Source organism: Mytilus edulis, chromosome 2 (assembly GCF_963676685.1).
Source record: "Mytilus edulis chromosome 2, xbMytEdul2.2, whole genome shotgun sequence".
Taxonomy (NCBI): domain Eukaryota; kingdom Metazoa; phylum Mollusca; class Bivalvia; order Mytilida; family Mytilidae; genus Mytilus; species Mytilus edulis.
Window position 1 is genome coordinate 80,896,814 of NC_092345.1, and position 19,983 is coordinate 80,916,796.

The 19,983-nt window shown below is 32.6% G+C and overlaps 1 protein-coding gene across 1 annotated transcript in view; it reads right to left on the reverse strand.

Annotated features, from left to right (window-relative positions):
• Positions 1-5,754: 5,754 nt before the first annotated feature.
• Positions 5,755-19,983, reverse strand: part of LOC139513096 (nonsense-mediated mRNA decay factor SMG7-like) — a 30,823-nt gene continuing 16,594 nt past the window's right edge. The window contains exons 17-25 of the mRNA XM_071301271.1: positions 19,136-19,200; positions 18,562-18,627; positions 16,675-17,354; positions 14,014-14,857; positions 13,559-13,630; positions 12,794-12,834; positions 12,249-12,394; positions 10,106-10,329; positions 5,755-9,071 (exon numbers count right to left, since the gene is read on the reverse strand). Of these exons, the coding sequence (XP_071157372.1) occupies positions 8,985-9,071; positions 10,106-10,329; positions 12,249-12,394; positions 12,794-12,834; positions 13,559-13,630; positions 14,014-14,857; positions 16,675-17,354; positions 18,562-18,627; positions 19,136-19,200 (2,225 nt within the window). The 3' untranslated portion in view covers positions 5,755-8,984. The remainder of the gene's footprint in view (positions 9,072-10,105; positions 10,330-12,248; positions 12,395-12,793; positions 12,835-13,558; positions 13,631-14,013; positions 14,858-16,674; positions 17,355-18,561; positions 18,628-19,135; positions 19,201-19,983) is intronic.

Here is a 19,983-nt window from a genome sequence, read left to right on the forward strand (position 1 = left end):
TAAAATAAAGTGCTTGTTAACACTGAATGGTAAATATTGTTTTAATTTATCAGTTGGTAGTAAAAGTGAATATACATTGTATATTGTATATTGTATAAAACAATGATTTAAGTTGATTCAACTACTATTCTGGACAAAAAAAGATAACTCCAATTGAAAAAAAAATCTTGCTATTGCACAATATTGTGCAATTAGATATTTCTTGCTATTGCGCAATACTGTGCAATTGAAAATTTCTTGCTATGTGTGATGATTGCACAATACTGTGCAATTGAAGATTTCTTGCTATTGCTGAGTACTGTGCAATTGAAAATTTCTTGCTATTGCACAATACTTAGTATAATAATTTTGGATCCTGATTTGAACCAACTTGAAAACTGGGCCCATAATCAAAAATCTAAGTGCATGTTTAGATTCAGCATATCAAAAAAGCCCAAGAATTCAATTTTTGTTAAAATCAAACTTAGTTTAATTTTGGACCCTTTGGACTTTAATGTAGACCAATTTGAAAACGGGACCAAAAATTAAGAATCTACATACACAGTTAGATTTGGCATATCAAAGAACCCCAATTATTCAATTTTTGATGAAATCAAATAAAGTTTAATTTTGGACCCCGATTTGGACCAACTTAAAAACTGGGCCAATAATAAAAAATCTAAGTACATTTTTAGATTCAGCATATCAAAGAACCCCAAAGATTCAATTTTTGTTAAAATCAAACTTAAGTTTAATTTTGGACCCTTTGGACCTTAAAGTAGACCAATTTGAAAACGGGACCAAAAATTAAGAATCTACATGCAGAGTTAGATTCGGCATATCAAAGAACCCCAATTATTAAATTTTTGATGAAATCAAACAAAGTTCAGACCCTTTGGGCCCCTTATTCCTAAACTGTTGGGACCAAACCTCCCAAAATCAAACCCAACCTTCCTTTTATGGTCATAAACCTTGTGTTCAAATTTCATAGATTTCTATTTACTTATACTAAAGTTATGGTGCGAAAACCCAGAATAATGCTTATTTGGGCCCCTTTTTGGCCCCTTATTCCTAAACTGTTAGGACCTCAACTCCCAAAATCAATCCCAAACTTCCTTTTGTGGTCATAAACCTTGTGTTCAAATTTCATCGATTTCTATTTACTTATACTAAAGTTATTGTGCGAAAACCAAGAATAATGCTTATTTGGGCCCTTTTTTGGCCCCTAATTCCTTAACTGTTAGAACCAAAACTCCCAAAATCAATCCCAACCTTCCTTTTGTGGTCATAAACCTTGTGTCAAAATTTCATAGATTTCTATTTACTTAAACTAAAGTTATAGTGCGAAAACCAAGAAAATGCTTATTTGGGCCCTTTTTGGCCCCTAATTCCTAAAATGTTGGGACCAAAACTCCCAAAATCAATCCCAACCTTCCTTTTGTGGTCATAAACCTTGTGTTTAAATTTCATAGATTTCTGTTCACTTTTACTAAAGTTAGAGTGCGAAAACTTAAAGTATTTGGACGACGCAGACGACGACGCCAACGTGATACCAATATACGACCAAAAAATTTTCAATTTTTGTGGTCGTATAATAAAACCTGCCATGTACATCATAAAATATTTCCATTGGATTCTATCTGTGGCTTTCCTGGCTAATACTCCAAATATAGCTTACCTATTGCATATAATATTTAAAAAACGAAACACAAATATTTTTAAAACTGTAACCACTGAACCAGGAAAATGAGGACAAGATCAGATGACACCTGCCAGTTTGACATGTACAACTTACAGGATGAAGTTGAAATCCTCCTTTCATAAATTTTATGGACACCATAACGAGTTGGTAGACCGTTATGGAATATCCATTTCACAGGTGATATTGAATATGTTCCATATGTTGTTACTACAATCCTGTTCCCTTTTCACGAATGTGACCTACCCAATTAACACTATTTCCTGGATTTGTGATAACAGGAGCAACAATGACTGATGCCACATGTGGAGTAGGATCTGCTCTCCCTTCCAGAGCACCTGAGATCACCCCTCTCTTACAATTATTCCATACACCAAATACAGTAGACATATTGCTGTCTGACCGGCATGATGACAGAGCAGGGTATGCATAATTATACCAAATAAAGTTGTACTATTACTCATAGGAGAGATATTAACATTACTATTACTCATAGGAGAGATATTAACATTACAAAAAAATCTTTAATTTTTTTCCCAAGTAGTCACTGAACTATTAAGACAATGTCAAGGACAAAGGACATATGACAGGCGGAAACTTCTTAACATAAGGCATCTTATACAAAGTATGAAGCATCCGGGTCTTCTACCTCCTGAAATATTTAGCTTTTAAGTAGTAAGTTAATGCAGCAAGATCACTTTCCCTATCATCAGTTGAGCTTATAATAAGTCCCAGAAAAATTGTCATCCACCAAATATTAATCAATCAACAGTAGTATTGATTACTGGTCTATCAACTGAAGCTAAGGATAGTTGGCTACTCAGTTTCAAATTGATAAGCTTTTTATAACACTAGTATATGTTGATAGGGGGTTAATAAAGGAACCAAAAGAGCAAAATAAATATATAGGTCAATATGCTTGCTTTTGAGACATTGAAATTTTGGCAGGAAAATGTTCTGTCTTGACTTTTCATAGCTTTTTCTTCGACAAGTTTAAGTTCTCAAAAACTATTAAAAAATAATTCAAATAAAAATTATTTTTTAAGACTTTTACAGATGGCTTATTATTATACATGTAAAAGATTTATAAAAAGAACTAGAGGCTCTAAAGAGCCTGTGTCCCTCACCTTGGTATATGTGCATATCATAAACGAAGGACACAGATAGATTCATGACAAAATTGTGTTTTGGTGATGGTGATGTGTTTGAAGATCTCACTTAACTGAACATTCTTTCTGCTTACAATTATCTCTATCTATAATAAACTTGGAACAGTAGTTAAAATATTATTATTTTGTAAAAATATACAAAATTTATGAAAATTGTTAAAAATTGACCATAAAGGGCAATAACTCATTAAGGGGTCAATTGACCATTTTGATCATGTTGACTTATTTGTAGGTCTTACTTTGCTGTACATTATTGCTGTTTACAGTTTATTTCTATCTATAATAATATTCAATATAATAACCGAAAACTGCAAAATTTTCTTAAAATTACCAATTCAGGAGCAGCAACCCAACAGGTTGCCTGATTGGTCTGAAAATTTCATGGCAGTTAGATCTTGGCCTAAAGAACAAATTTATCTCCATCAGATTTGCTCTTTATGCTTTGGTTTCTGAGATACGAGCCAAAAACTGCATTTTACCCTACATGCTATTTTTAGCCATGTCAGCCATCTTGGTTCGCAGGCGGGATCATCAGACACATTTTTAAAACTAGTTTAGTCAAATTTGTCCTAGTAGTTTTAGAGAAAATTTTTGTAAAAGATTACACAAATTTACGAAAAATTGTGAAAAATTGACTATAAAGGGCAATTACTCCTTAATAATTAAGAGGTCAACTGACCATTTTGGTCACATTGACTTTTTTGTAGATCTTACTTGTTGAACATTTTTGCTGTTGACATTTTATCTCTATCTACAATAATATTCAAGATAATAACCAAAAAGGCAAAATTTCCTTACAATTACCCATTTAGGGGCAGCAACCCAATAACGGGTTGTCCGATTCATCTGAAAATTTCAGGGCAAATAGATGTTGACCTGATTAACAATTTAATACCTGTCAGATTTGCTCTAAATGCTTTGGTTTCAGAGATATAAGCCAAAATCTACATTTTACCCCTATGTTCTATTAAAGCCATAGTGGCCATCTTGGTTAGTTGGCCGAGTCACTGGACACATTTTTAAAACTAGATACCCCAATGATGATTGTGGCCAAGTAGTTTCAGAGGAGAAGATTTTTGTAAAAGTTAACGACGACGGACGATGGACTACGGACACCTAATGATGAGAAAAATGGGGGTCAATGGGCATTTTTTTTTAAGGCATTCAAATGGAAAAAACGGATTCCGAAAATCTGACAAAAATTCCAAAACATGACAAGCAAACAACCTTAATCTCATCTGATATCAAATATCCACAAAGCTTTCCTCAATCCACGAAAATTGATACCCACGAAAATAAATAAATCAACAGTACATATATTTGGCTCATAGTTTTCTCATTTGAATTGTTTTACATTTGCCATTTCCAGGACCTTTCTAGCTGGTCATGCTGCAGTGGTTTTGCTCAATGTTGAAGGTATATAAGGTGTCCTATAATTGTCAATTTCTGTGTCATTTGGACTCTTAAGGAGAGTTGACTTATTGGCAATCATACCACATCTTCTTTTTATATGTTGAGGATAACTATATAGTCAGCTATAAAAGCCCGACATCTAATTAAGGAATGACTGTAATATTTTTTCTGTCTATGAAGAAATAACATAAAAAATTTGGTGCACACTGAATAACATGCGTAGCGTGTTATTTAACAGTGTGCACCACATTTTTTATGTTATTTCGATTAGACAGAAAAAATATTACAATCATTTCTTATAATTTAATTCAAAATTCCATTTTAAACTGTAGAAAACCTTGAAAAAGTCACAGTCACATGACTAAATTATGTCTATGGTCTGATAACAAAATAATGTCAGCCAATCAGAAGACGTGTTACATCCAAAATTAAATTATTGTGAAAGAAATCAACTGGAAATGAACATGTCGCTTAGCCATACATCAACTACTGTAACATAGAAATCTTTTTTAGCAGTTATATTTTTAGTAATTTTTGCAGTAACAGTTGAAACGTCAAAAGAAAATAAAAAAAATGCTTCAGTGAATATATCATGGAAAACAGATTCAAAAGATGAGGACCACACATGAAACTACACCAATAGGTTTATGAATAGGGCAAAAAAAATTTACAGATTTTTTGTTCTAAATGAAGGGAAGTACCAGAAATCAAAACTTTGAACCAGTGACAGTTGATTTGAAATGCAATTCACCACGTGCAAGCAGAAACAATTAAAATTGGAATATAAACCACAAACTTAACACATAAAATTCAAGAAAATGACTCATTTAAATCATTTTTTAAATGTTTACCATAATGTATCTACATATTATTATGATCAAAGGAGTGACCAGTAAGATATTATCATGTTAGCTGAAACTAATTCTTAATTATTCAGTTCCTTTCTGTTCATTGTTTTTTGTGTTTTTACATGCAAACATTAATGTAGAAGTTTAATTTCACTTTAACACTTGATTTACAATACATGCATCACTGTAGCGTTTTAATTTCATTGATATCAATTTAAGGACCCAAATCAATGGCAAATTCAAAACGGTACGAATTAAGATCCAAATGGCAAATTGTGTAATGGAGACAGCGTGAAAATTCACGGTTTACAGTCGCTAGATACTAAAACAGTAAGATAAAGGTAATAGGGAATTAGGGCTTGAAAAATTTAAAGTCAATACATAATTATTTATATCTCTCACATGTATTGTATACAGAGTAATAAAACAATTCCTATTACTGAAAAATTAATTCTTACTTTCAGTGGTTTAGTTATTTGTCATATATAACAAAGAATAAAGCATTAGCAATTGTCTGTAAGTGTTTCTACAGAGTGAACAGACAAACATTATTTTTATATACTTGAAATAAGCATCTATAATCATATGTTTTTCAAAAAAGAAAAAAAAATTGTTTCAGTTGTGTTGGTGTTGGCTTTTATTTCTAAAAAAAAAAAGAAGCATATATTCTTTATCACAGAGGATTTTATTTATTGTATCAGTTTGATGTATGCACTGTTCTTGAATACCTGGGTTCCTGGAGTAAAAGCTTGCTTTCTGTGTGGAACCAGTAATTCACTTAAAAGGAAAGGTAGACAATATCAGAAAGTATTTCATATATCTAAATCCAAATACATGTAATTCCAACACATAATTTAACTTTTAAAATGTGTAAAATAGTTTGTTATTTTGGCATTACATTAACAGCTTAAAAACAGCGTTTGTAGAAGTTGTTTGAATGTTTATTTTGAAAACCCCCACCCCCTACCCCCCCAAAAAAAAAGAAATAAAAAAGAAGTGCATATTTGAACTTTGCTTTTAAGATAAGGAGGACCTGTTTTTTGTACTTCAAAACTTCTGTGAACTAATGCACTCTTAAATGGAATATTTTTCTTTTAGCACAAGCCACAATCAGGTATTTATTGTTTTGACATAAAATAATTGTCACTTTATAAGAACTTTAAAACAAGTAAGCTATGAAAGCTTGAAATTTGCAGAATTTAACCAATAAAGCCATGGGGTCATGAATTAGTGGTTTTCCTTCTCTTAACATATTTTATTTAGTATTTGGCACTTTAAAATGATCACCTTTAAATACAATGATAAATAAATCTGAGAATTAACTCCATAAATACAGTGCTAGAAGGAAGTATGAAAACAACAATTATTTGGCCCAGGAAATTGTAAGAAAAAAAAATACTCTTCAATCTTTTCCAAATAATATCAATAATTACATAAAATGATGTAGCCATGTCACTGAGGCAAATATAGAAATTGCTTCAATAATTAACATATTTAATCAGTATGGCAATTTTAGTTTCAATACTTGGTAGAATTAAATATGAGCCTTACCCAAGATATTTTACTCATATCATAATAAAAGACATCTTGTGGGTTATCATAATTAAGCATAAGGTGGCTCCCATTCTAATTTTAAATAAAATACACAGCACCTCAAAAGGAGGAAATTTTGGCAGATTTAATAACTATGAAGATCTGACAAGGTTTTATTTAGACTTATTTATAATTTGTGGTTTTACAAATGAAGGGGCCAAAAAAAGTTGTCTTATTATACCTCCTCCTTTTATCAAATTTTACAGTAATCCTTTATCATATTTTAAAACTCATAAGAAGACACCCTAGATATAACAGCCCTAACTTGGCCCATTATGATTACAAAAATTCTATTACCAGTTTTGCATAAAAAAAAAACCACTTTTATTTTTCCGTATTCCTATTAAAAAAAATAAACAACCTGATCTGTAATAAATAAATTTTCCAACCTAAAACATCAAATTTTCCTTTCCAAAGGTAGTATAGCTTATAGATGACAAGTATATAGACTGAAGCTGTTAGTATTCTTTGAAAGTTCCATTACAAAGGAAATTATCAACAAGTAAAGTCATCAAGTTGAAACCCTTGCTCCTCACTTCTTGATCGTCCAAACACATGTCACTTTTAACATTAACTCTGCTCACATACCATACACATGTCATTTTTACTATTAACCATGCTCACAAAGAGGTTATTTTTCAGTATTAACCATGACAAGATAAACCATAGAATATTTTCAAACCAGTTTCAAAACATTTAGGAATAAATTCTAATTTTCAGTATGCACATAGCAGTCTACCTTTGAAAGCCAAAATTAATGAAATTTCTTTCTTTTTGTAAATGGAAAAAAAATTCATGTTGATTGTTTCTGCTGTAAAAGTTTCTCTCTATCTTTATTGTTACCAAGATAATAGATTTTTTTTTAAAATAAATAGTTCTATCGTTTTGAGGTGTTGATCTTTCTCCATCTCTAAATATTTTTCAAAGATATTTCAACAACTGCGTTATTTAATAATGGATCTGAATAATAGATACACCCCACATATTAGATCAACCACAGACACAGTTAGGTAAAGTTTGATAACTTTTGGTTCAGTAGTTCAAGATGTTGTAATTTTAACACTGCCGATGGACACATATATAAAACGCCAAAAGTTACCTTGTACCCTTTGGTTCTTATAACAAGTATTCACATAAATGACTTTGTTTACATTATTTCATTTGGGATATATCAATCAAACATTAAAATGATGCCAAATTCATCTTGTCATGGATAATGAAAAATAGGAGAAACAGCAGTGTCTACACAGAATTATTGTTTTCCAAATAAAATTGGTAAAGAAAATATCTAATTACAATTTCAGAAGCTAGATTTTTTCAGTAGCTACATTATGTTCTGTGAGTAACATTAGAATGGGACATTAAATATTTTCAATGTATTATGAGAAGCTGGACATTACAACAAGATAAAAAAAAAAAAACATTTCATATTCTTTTAAAGCTGGACATAGAATTTTGTTAATCTTATACAAAAATATGTAACTTTTTTATAACTTCCATCATCTAACAAAAACTTCACATTCAATAATATTTAAAAGCTGCAAAAATATATCATTCTAGGAAATAAACAACCAGAAAAAGGTGGAAAACCTGCTAAAATGAATCACTTATAAATTTTATCAGATCTGCAATGCATTTTACATAAATATTTTTTCACACAAAATAAATAAACTGACCACTATAGAAATTTAACAAACTTCTTGATATTAACTATAATCATTGTCATGTCTATACAAAACACACAAAAGCAAGAACTACTATGTTCATGTCTCTCACAACTTCTTCTGATTATTAATATTAAATTATTTCATGCATAGACGACCATTTATCTATTGTGTACTACAAATATGAAAGACAAAACATTGAAATATACATAAAGTCTGTGAAATGAACATTATATAAGAGATACATATTTATAGAACAAATCTGTCTTTTAAAATTGATCACACCAATGTTTTTTACAATTCTATAATACACACACACATATATAAAACACACCATTGTGGCATAATGTTTCATTAAGCAATTTTTTAAAACCTGCGTATATGCAGGGAGATCGCTTCTTTTTCTTTGCATTTTTCTTTTATCTTTATGAGACATAACTCTTTTTATATATTGAAGAATATGTTTGCTTGTCTGTTTTCTTCATTACTACAAGTTGCTAGGCAACCAATATAACATCTGCTTAAGTTGATTTTCGCTTGGTAATTAAGCAACTCTAGCATTTGTGATTATTTTTACACAATCACTGAATTTTTTCCCAAATAAGAATTAACATTTCCTTCAGTGAGGATCATTTTGGCGTTGTTTCTGTTTCTCAAGGAGTCGCTCAAGTGGTGATGGCCCAGATGATGATGACGACCAAATTGACTGGAAATAAAAAATATTAAATGAAATTTTAAGAAAATGATGTAAACATGCTATTACCTCGAAACCATTAGTACTGATGATTCTCTAAGGCTAAACTATAATATATGGTATTGAGATGTTTGTTAAACTTTTTGTGAAGTACAACAATATTAAATTTTTTATCAAATAAATCTAATATAAAACTATCAAATTCTTAGCCAAATGAAAATGAAAGTAGTAGGAAGAAATAAGATTTTTTACCAGAGATGAGATCTTAAACTTATCACATAAAACTAGGAGTGATATAAAATTATACCACCAGTGAGACTCACCTAATCTCACTTGAAAGGCAAATCCAATACTGTTTTTAAACAGACAGATAAACAGATGAGCAGATCATATACCAGATAACACAATGCCCATCACTCGACTTTAAAGGTTTTTTTTAAGTTATTCTAATTAGATCCATTTAACTTATTCACTGACTTATTTAGTAGCAATTCATAATTGTTCATGACAACATCTGATAATTTTATCAAATATACATCCCAGAGATAGTTTTGTCATATTTAGTTCAAGTTGGTGCTAAAACTTCAGATGACAAGATTCAATGAAAACAAATTTATGACACAATAAACATACATGGATAGTTGTCATATATCAATCCTACCACATTTTCTTATTCTTATATTATATGAAGGACAAACTTGATTGAGGCTAAATAAACTTGGAGGCTTTCAGCTGTTGTCTGCTCTTTTTTCAGGTTGTTGTCTTTTTGACATATTCCCTATTTCCACTCTCAATTTTATTAAAAAAAGTAAATGTGGCATAAAAAATCATGGCTATACAACCTTGAGAAAATGTCAAAATCTAACCGGACCTGTATTTTACAGTTAATAACACTGTCTCCAAATTGCAAGAAAAGGAACATGTGCATTAATGTATACCCTGCCTAATGTTGGTGGTATAATTCAGCTTTTTTCGCAGAGTTAAGAATATGAAAAAGACCTTTAATGCATTGATTATCATTTAACTGATAAAATCTTTGTACAAACCTGCATATTTCCTTGAAAAAAATTGCCACCTTGTCCATTGCTAGCCATTTGCTCCAACACTTGGCCTTGTCCTTGGGCTAACTCTCTCCAGTGATCCTCCTGTGTACCAAATCTTAGACCAAGATCCATTGGATGACCAATCTTTGTGTCACTGAATGATTCTGATACATCTGGAGAATTCCTTATACTGGAGGACTCTGACGAGAATGGTGATGAACCAATACCTAAAACACATTTTTAAATGTAATCATATATTAAAGGCTCAATGAAACTGGAATTGTTCACTTGGCCAGCACCAATGTTTACCATTTGAACAGTATATAAATAACTTTAGCTGAGAGGGTGATAGAGCAGATTGTTACCCCTAGAAAACATTGTCAACTGCGGCGAAGCAGTTTGGAGTTTAGTATGGTGTTCATTATCACTGAAACAGTATATATTTGTTTAGGGGCCGGCTGAAGGATGCCTCTTGGTGCGAGAATTTCTCGTTGCATTGAAGACCTGTTGGTGACCTCCTGATGTTGTTTGCTCTATGGTTGGGTTGTTGTCTCTTTGACACATTCCCCATTTCCATTCTCAATTTTATTTCAACCTGGAAAATTGCATTTTTCATCACTTTTTTAGCTGTCTATTCACTCTTAGATATATTTTAAGTGGATAATATCTCTTGAACTATATTTACCAACATAATGCCCCATTTTGCTATTTTGTAAATATACTGAGGAACAAATCTTATCTAAATAAAAGGGGAATGTGTCCATGGGGCACAGATGATGTCCCTGCTTGCACAAATTGTTATCTAGGAACATAAATATCAAGAACAGTAAAAGTGACACTACCAAATTTTTTTCCTGATTTGAGTTAAGTGGTAATAAGCATTTTGTATAAGTTTCATACATTTGGTTAAAAAAATTCAGCAATGTTTCAATTTGTAAAGGGGCATAACTCTAGAACCGTAAAATTGATGCCACCAAAATGCAAACTTGATCTGTGTTATGTGGTTATAAGCATTGTGTTTCAGTTTTATTACATTTGGTTAAGGCAAATTAAAGTAAGAAATCAGAAACAACATTTGTACAGGGTCATAACTCTAGAACAATGGAATGACACCACCAAAATTCAAACCTGATGAGTGTTTTGTGGCAATAAGCATTGTGTATAAGTTTCATTATATTTGTTTGTGACAAACAAAAGTTAAGAGAACAGAAACTATTTTTTGAAAGTACAGAAGGACAAGGGTTTAACTTAAAACCTCCTATGCTACTGTGGGGGAATAAAAAGAAAATGAGAAGGTCATGTGACTATAGCCAAGAAGGTCAGATAATAAACAGCTCCCTATCAAATTTGGTTCACTCAAATTAGAATGAGGCTAGCTTTGACAAGTATTTGCCATTGCCAACACTATTGTTTACACCAAAAACCATTATTATCATTTTATACACAACAGAATAGCATTAATTGTAGGTTACAATGACTTACTTTTGGTGTCAGCTGATGACAATGGAACAGACCATGTTGTACCACTAAAGAGAGAGTAGGTTACAATGACTTACTTTTGATGTCAGCTGATGACAGTGGTACAGACCATGTTGTACCACTAAAGAGAGAGTAGGTTACAATGACTTACTTTTGGTGTCAGCTGATGACAGTGGTACAGACCATGTTGTACCACTGAAGAGAGAGTAGGTTACAATGACTTACTTTTGGTGTCAGCTGATGACAATGGTACAGACCATGTTGTACCACTGGAGAGAGAGTAGGTTACAATGACTTACTTTTGGTGTCAGCTGATGACAATGGAACAGACCATGTTATACCACTGAAGAGAGGGTAGGTTACAATGACTTACTTTTGGTGCCAGCTGATGACAGTGGTACAGACTATGTTGTACCACTAAAGAGAGAGTAGGTTACAATGACTTACTTTTGGTGTCAGCTGATGATAATGGAACAGACCATGTTGTACCACTAAAGAGAGAGTAGGTTACAATGACTTACTTTTGGTGTCAGCTGATGACAATGGAACAGACCATGTGTACCACTGGAGAGAGAGTAGGTTACAATGACTTACTTTTGGTGTCAGCTGATGACAATGGAACAGACCATGTGTACCACTGGAGAGAGAGTAGGTTACAATGACTTACTTTTGGTGTCAGCTGATGACAATGGAACAGACCATGTTGTACCACTAAATAGAGAGTAGGTTCCCTGTTGTACTGGTGCAGATGTAGTTACTATCGGTTTAGTCTGTATAATAGGGACATCAACTTCTATTGCTGGCTGTAGAGGGCTGAATATAAAAATTTTCAACATGAATAATGCTTCTACCAAGTATCAGTGATTCCCTATAAACTGACCTCATCACACTGTTGATACAGCTGCTCGATACAGCACACTAAGTCTTGCTATATAATTTTTTGAGACGAGACAATAAAAGTATTTTACAATGCCTTAAGTCAATAATTCAATGCTTACTGTACCTTTTATTAATGTTTCAATGGAGTGCAGAACAGCTTTATTCTACTTTGATATTAGTTGGAAAGTCAAATATGTAATAAACTTTTACACTTCATACATATTTCATAATAATAAATTCTTGTTTATACAAGAACAATTTATCTTCTAGACAATAAACAAAAAAAGCTTTCTCTGCTTTAAGGATCTTTCTTTTTACAAAACAAGTCATTACCTTCTTGATGGAGAATTCCCACTGTCTGGCTTGGGAGTTCCCTGAAAATTCCAATTGAAATATTATGTATTATACTAATCTTATTATATATTAGATATATAGATTATGTAAATTGAACCAAACAAAAGAACATATTTGAGTAGTGTACTTGTTGTGGCCAAATATGGCCAGAGGCTCCCGACTTGGGACAGGTGTAAAAATGTGGTGGTTTTAACATGTTTAGTGAGATCTTAATCCCCCTATACCTATAGCCAATGTAGATTAAACAAACACATAGCAATTGGCACAGTAGAATTCAGTTTAAAAGAAGTCAGAGTCCCAAGTAAGAATAGGTATCAAAAGAAACTTGACAAAATGGCATTCATTTTTTTACATAAATAAGGCCGTTAGTTTTCTCGTTTGAATTGTTTTACATTGTCTTATTTGGGCCTATTATAGCTGACTATGCGGTTTGGGCTTTGCTCATTGTTGAAGGCCGTACGGTGACCTATAGTTGTTAATGTCTGTGTCATTTTGGTCTTTTGTGGATAGTTGTCTCATTGGCAATCATACCACATCTTCTTTTTTATATGTATAGATTTGACAGATGTGTTTGCTCGATTCATGTAATTTTACTAAATTTTACTGTAAGTTTTGATTTATCATACCGTGTATCTGTTATAACAGTATTATCTTCCGGTACATGAATAATGATATTTATGTTTAGAAATAATGTGAAGGTAAACACTAATTTAGGTCTGAAATTGAAGATAAAAGATTTCTTACCTCAGCATGGCCCTGAAAACTAGCACTCATCCTAGGAGATACTGGGAAGAGATCTGCTCCACTCTTTGGAGGCTGAAAAATAATGTAGCTTTGCAGTGAGCTTTAGTTCAATTATGATTTTAGGATATTATGCTTGAAAGAGTTACTACTTTAAGTTATCATAATTTATTTTTTAGGTTTCTATTTTGGTTTAAGTTAAAACAAAATTATTGATTTAATCTTTGAGATTTTAGAGCTACAGGTACACATATCCTTTTTTTGTCGTTATTAATATATATAACCCAATTTTGTAAACTATGACTTTAATATTGTACTTGCTAATGTAAATTCTAAATGACATCTGTCTCCCTTCAACTTTGCTATAACTTTAGTTTTTTTTTATGTGATAGAGCAATAATTACACAGAAGTAAATCAATCTATTTAACATTTTCCATGTTTTGTAAAAATATAATACCTGTATAGCGAGATGAGACAGAGTTGACACATTGCCTTGAATATCTCCATTCATCATTTTGTGCGTCTCAGTTTGTGGAGTGAATCCAGCTCTAGGAACAGGAAATCGTCCAGAACTTAGAAAATTAGGATTAAGCATGTTGAAGTTAGGTGGAGGTTGAGCCCCATGAGGATGTTGATTTGGTGGTTGCTGAGTTCCAGTAGGATGCTGATGAGGGGGTGGTTGGTGGATGTTGGGTCCACTTGGATGGTTCATCCTCTCCCTACCAGGTGCTGGCGGGAAGTTGTACAGATTTTTAGGAAATTGCTGATTAGGCTGATCACTACTGTGTTTATTTAGCATGTCTAATGGCTCTGTTCCATTTCCATATACCTCCTTTGGAGGCTGATTTCCAGCAAACCTTGGAAAATTGATACCTTGTTGATTGGGATACATCATAGGATTTTCTTTCCCTCCATATTGCTGTCCTGCCATTGGTGGTGGTGGTGGAGGGAAGTTTGTGAAGTTTAGAAATTTTGAATGAGGATTATTGTCTGTCTTTGAAGAAGGACCAACATCTAATTGATTATCTTGTCCTTGATTTTGATTAATATTTCCTGGAGGGGGAAAGTTAGGCTGTAATCCCATCTTTCCTGGAGGAGGAAAACTTTCCATGTTTGGAGGAGGTCTGCCTAGTGGTATATTGCTGCCTGCAGCTTTCCCTGGTGGACCTCTCAAACTCATCAGTGGATCTTCCCCCTTATTGGACCTCTCTGTCTGTGTTGGTGGCTGTGGATAACCCATCATCCTTTGCAGTTGCCCAGGAGGGCCTGGTGGAGGAGGGGGTAAATTTGGAGGAGGTTGCCTGAAATTAAATGATTAAGTATCGTGAAATCTAAAATTAAAGCTTAAAGTCTATTCAAAATAATACATGGGGTTTGAACTTAAACTGTTTTTAACCAGATGCTCCGCAGGGCACAGCTTTATAGGACTGCAGAGTTCGAACCCTGAACAGCTGGGGCAAGTATGGACACACCATCCAAGCTTGATACAGCTCTGAATTTGGATTGTGATTAAATAGTTGACACAACACAGGTTTCTGACACAGAATGAATGTGGTATAAGAACTTAAACTTAAAAACTTAAAAATTTTAAATTGAACATTTACCTATTATGGTCCAATATCCAAAATCTAAAAACATGGTTAGATTCAGCATATCAAAGAACCCCAAGATATCAATTTTTGATGAAATCAAATAAGGTTCAATTTTGGACCCTTTAGACCTCAATGTGGACCAATTTGATAACCGGGCCCAAATAGCAAAAATCTAAATACATGGTAGATTCAGCATATATCAAAGAACCCATATATTCAATTTTGTTGAAACCAAACAAAGTTTAATTTTTGACCCCGATTTGGACCAACTTGAAAACTGGGCCTATAATAAAAAATCTAAACACATGTTTAGATTCAGCAAATCAAAGAACCCCAAGGATTCAATTTTTGTTGAAATCAAACAAAGTTTAATGTTGGACCAACTTGAAAACTGGGCCCATAATCAAAAATCTAATTACATGTTTTTAGATTCAGCATATCAAAGAACCCCAAGAATTCAATTTTTGTTGAAATCAAACAAAGTTTAATATTGGACCCCGATTTGGACCAACTTGAAAACTGGGTCCATAATCAAAAATCTAAGTACATGTTTAGATTCAGCATATCAAAGAACCCCAAGAATTCAATTTTTGTTGAAATCAAACAAAGTTTAATATTAGACCCCGATTTGGACCAACTTGAAAACTGGGTCCATAATCAAAATCTAAGTACATGTTTAGATTCAGCATATCAAAGAACCCCAAGAATTCAATTTTTGTTAAAATCAAACTAAGTTTAATTTTGGACCCTTTGGACCTTAATGTAGACCAATTTGAAAATGGGACCAAAAATTAAGAATCTACATACACAGTTAGAATCGGCATATCAAAGAACCCCAATTATTCAGTTTTTGATGAAATCAAACAAAGTTTAATTTTGGACCCTTTGGGCCCCTTATTCCTAAAATGTTGGGACCAAAACTCCCAAAATCAATCCAAACCTTCCTTTTATGGTCATAAACCTTGTGTTTAAATTTCATAGATTTCTATTTACTTAAACTAAAGTTATGGTGCGAAAACCAATGTGTCTTCGGACAACGACGACGATGACGACACCAACGTCATGCCAATATAAAAACAGCCCTTTATCCTAAATAATTTACCAATCAATAGCCAGGGAAAAAATATCAGCATAAAGGTCAAAACTGTGGTAAAATCTGTATAAACTCTAGCCCACATGAATTATTTTTATTCTAAATATTGACAAGCAAATTATTTATATTTTACCACAGGTGTGTATTAAAAGCGTTTAAAGAAGGTCATATTATAATAGCTATTCTTTTAGTTCATAGTTGGTTATACATCATTAATTGACTTAACATCTATTCTGATTTGAATCATATTTTATATTTCTTTGAAATATTATAAATTTTCAATGGAGATATTTTCCTTTAAAATATTCTTAAAGGGACTGAACTTGTATTTTGTATTTCTTCTAATATACCAAAATTTGAAAAGCAATTTTTCCTTATAGTCTGTTCAAAGTTAATAATTCAATATTTAGCATGAGTGTTGAACTATGTTTACCTAAAATCGGGTCTAAACATCATGAACTGATTGAAGGGTTGGCCTGTCTGTCCCTGTTGCTGGGGTGCTGCCTGCCTTTCTGTAGCCTGTCCAGATGGTGGTGGAAAGGAAGGTGTAGACATAGATTGACTGACTTCTTGCTGTGGACTTGCCCAGGCATGCATATTACTAGATCTCTGGGACTCATTAGACTCAACGATTTTAAACTTTCCAGTTTTAGGTTCCCACAATTTGGGTGGTTGAGAAGCATGCTTTCTTTGAGATGGGTCTGTTTCAGCATACCCTACACTAGGCTGTTGTGGTTTCCATGTCATATCATTATCAGATTCCCATTTCTGTGATGTGTTTTCTGGTTCCCATAAGGATGAACCTGATGATGACTGACGTACGACTTCAAATGATGTATTGGAAGATGATGGCTTTGGACTGTCTTTATCTGGTTCCCATAACTGTTTTTCTTGGGACAGTTGCCTAGCTTGTTGTTGTGCTAGCAGTTGTTTTTGTAGTCTTGGTGGTTGTTGCTGAAGTCTTGGAGGAATATTTGGATTTGCTGGTTTTGTTGATGCAGTTGTTTTCATAAATTCTGGTTGATTAGTTGGAGTACCAAGTAAATATTTTGGAGAAGCAGGACCTAATTGTGATTCAACTGACTTGTCTATGGTAGTTGTAACTATTTTTATCTGAAAAAAAAACAAAACATTTGTTAATATCCTTGTTTGAAGAAAGAACATAAGATCTCAAAGCACATGCGTATGTTTTGAAATTACCTCAACTCACAATTCTTCAGTAAAATTATGTTTTCATTAAAAAAAAAAATACATAAAGATGATAATGGTGGTGATGATGGATTGGTGATTAAATCTAGAGGTAATTATTATGTGAATATCATCAAGCAAATATGTGTATATGAACCCTGATTTGAACTAGGACAAAAAACTGACTCAAGCCAACCAGTTTTGACCTTACTAATAAATGACATGCAGTGTTTCAGCTTAAATTTGTGCTGAGGGGAGAAGCAGCAAACACACATTTTCAATCCTTCAGTTTGACCTGACCAAGGATCATAATTTCCTGTACTAACTGAGTAGCTATATTAGGATGAATGATACACTATCATGTAAAAGTAAAGAACAGTGACAATTTTTGTACAAATACAAAAAAAAAACAATTTAGAATTTTATTAGAGGAAGAAGAATACCAGTTAGCTAAATACAAAAGATTGTTCATAACTTGATATATTTCAATTCCAAAGTGTTATATTCAATTTTATCCATTGGCATTATTTTTGTATTTACAAAATTGTATTTACAAAATAACAAATAGCTTTTGAAAAATTATGTTGGTTTACATTACAGGTGTGTAATTTTTCACAACTAGATTTGTAGAAGCTGTATGAGACTCTCATGGGTAGTCTAGGTCGTTATAACCCGCTTGTTGTAGTAACTAGACATGAAATTACTATATGCATGACCATTTAGCTCAAATGTAGCAAATAAACTCAAAAACTGAAAATCATACAGAAGTAGACCAAATTGAACAAAGCGCAAATCTTATCTTATTACAACAACATACCGAGATAGGAATTATATTTGCGTAATCAGCAAGAAGTGCCAAAAATATTATTCAATTGAATTTATTTTTTGTCTTAAATCATCGTGATATGACAAATGTTAACATCTCTTTACACTATTTTCCAGTTCTGGGACTCACCTACTACTGTTTTTATTTTGACCTTGTTTTAACCTCAAGATATGTTGGCTGACCTTAGAATGTTTGAAAGCGCACCTCACTTGTGATTCAAAGTATCAGAATACAAGATACTTAAATTATGGATATAAATATATATAGCTTATAACAATCATATAATTTTACTGATTACTGTCCTACCTTTTCTTCAGATTTACTAGGCTTTAAAGTTTCATCTTTGCCTTTAGTCTGTTTCTGTATAATAGCCTACAAGATTCATTTCTCATGTTGTAAAATAAATGTTTATATGTGATTACAAAGTTTAACTTGTTTCTCTATTATTCATAGTCATGAGAATTGTTCTGAATCAATTGATGTTATATGTTAACATCTTTTATTAGTTCACCATATTTCAATGTATGATCAAACCATTATGTGACACACATTGTTGACATTCACTACAACCTCAAAGTTAGTTTGTGGACATGATATGATGTCTTGATATCTATTTTGTATCCCAGTCATAAGCAAGCCAATGAAATCCCACCATGAAATGAAATCATGATCCCACCACAGAAATGAAATCTCAATATCTAAACAGTGAGCAACATCTTAATAAAATATTTTAATCTCCAAATAAATAAATTTCTTATTTATAACTAGTCTATATATAAATACTTGATAAGACTTATTTTGTGAAGTGGAATTCCGAATATTTGTGTGTATTTTGTACATGTTTGAAATCCTTTCATATTGCTATTATCTATTTTGATACCTGTATTGCAACATTTTGGCGAGATTTCTTCTCAGGACTGGATGAAGATATAATTCTATTTAGACCTGAAATAAAAAATTCAACTGTAGTATTCTACTTTTTTGTAATGAGTTTAAGATATTTTTGTCTAATCGGAGTTAAAAATGAACAATTGACATAGATATATATCTGCCCTGTGTATGACTTTGATTAGTATATTGTAAATGCTAGATATCAAATGGTTATACTGCATAAATTTTTGTACACTTGGGAACATGAAAGGAGAGGCATCTTGAACAGTACAAAATAATGCATGGGACTTTCAATGAGGTAAGGGCCACATAATCTCTAAGGAAATAAGATGTATTAAAACATAAACAATAGCATTGACTTACAATGAGCTGTTCCCCTTGACCTAAATTAGCACACACTTGAGCAAATATTTACGCCACCAGAAACAGAAAGCTTCAGCTACACATCTAACATAATATAATTTACAAAATAGAGGGGGGTAGGACCTTTATCAGGTCTCTGGGATCGGGTGTTTTTAAGCTCTGGATTTAGGGATTGACCCTTTGGGGATCAGGGAATTCTTTTTTAGAATTTCGGGATGTGTGGGATTTAAATTTCATGTTTTTAAGCCCGGAATTTCAAGATCAGAACCCCTCCTCCCCCCCCCCCCCCCTCAAAATAGAACATGCATAAATATCTTGACTGGTTAAGGTCATATTACATTCATTGAAGGGGCATATATTAGACTGCTATCTATTCAGGAGATGTACATCACTGAAGAATCGTCAGATCATATTTTTCTTGGTATAGCATAAAAGTTTCCCCTCTGCTTGAGGTGTTCCAATTATATTGTAATA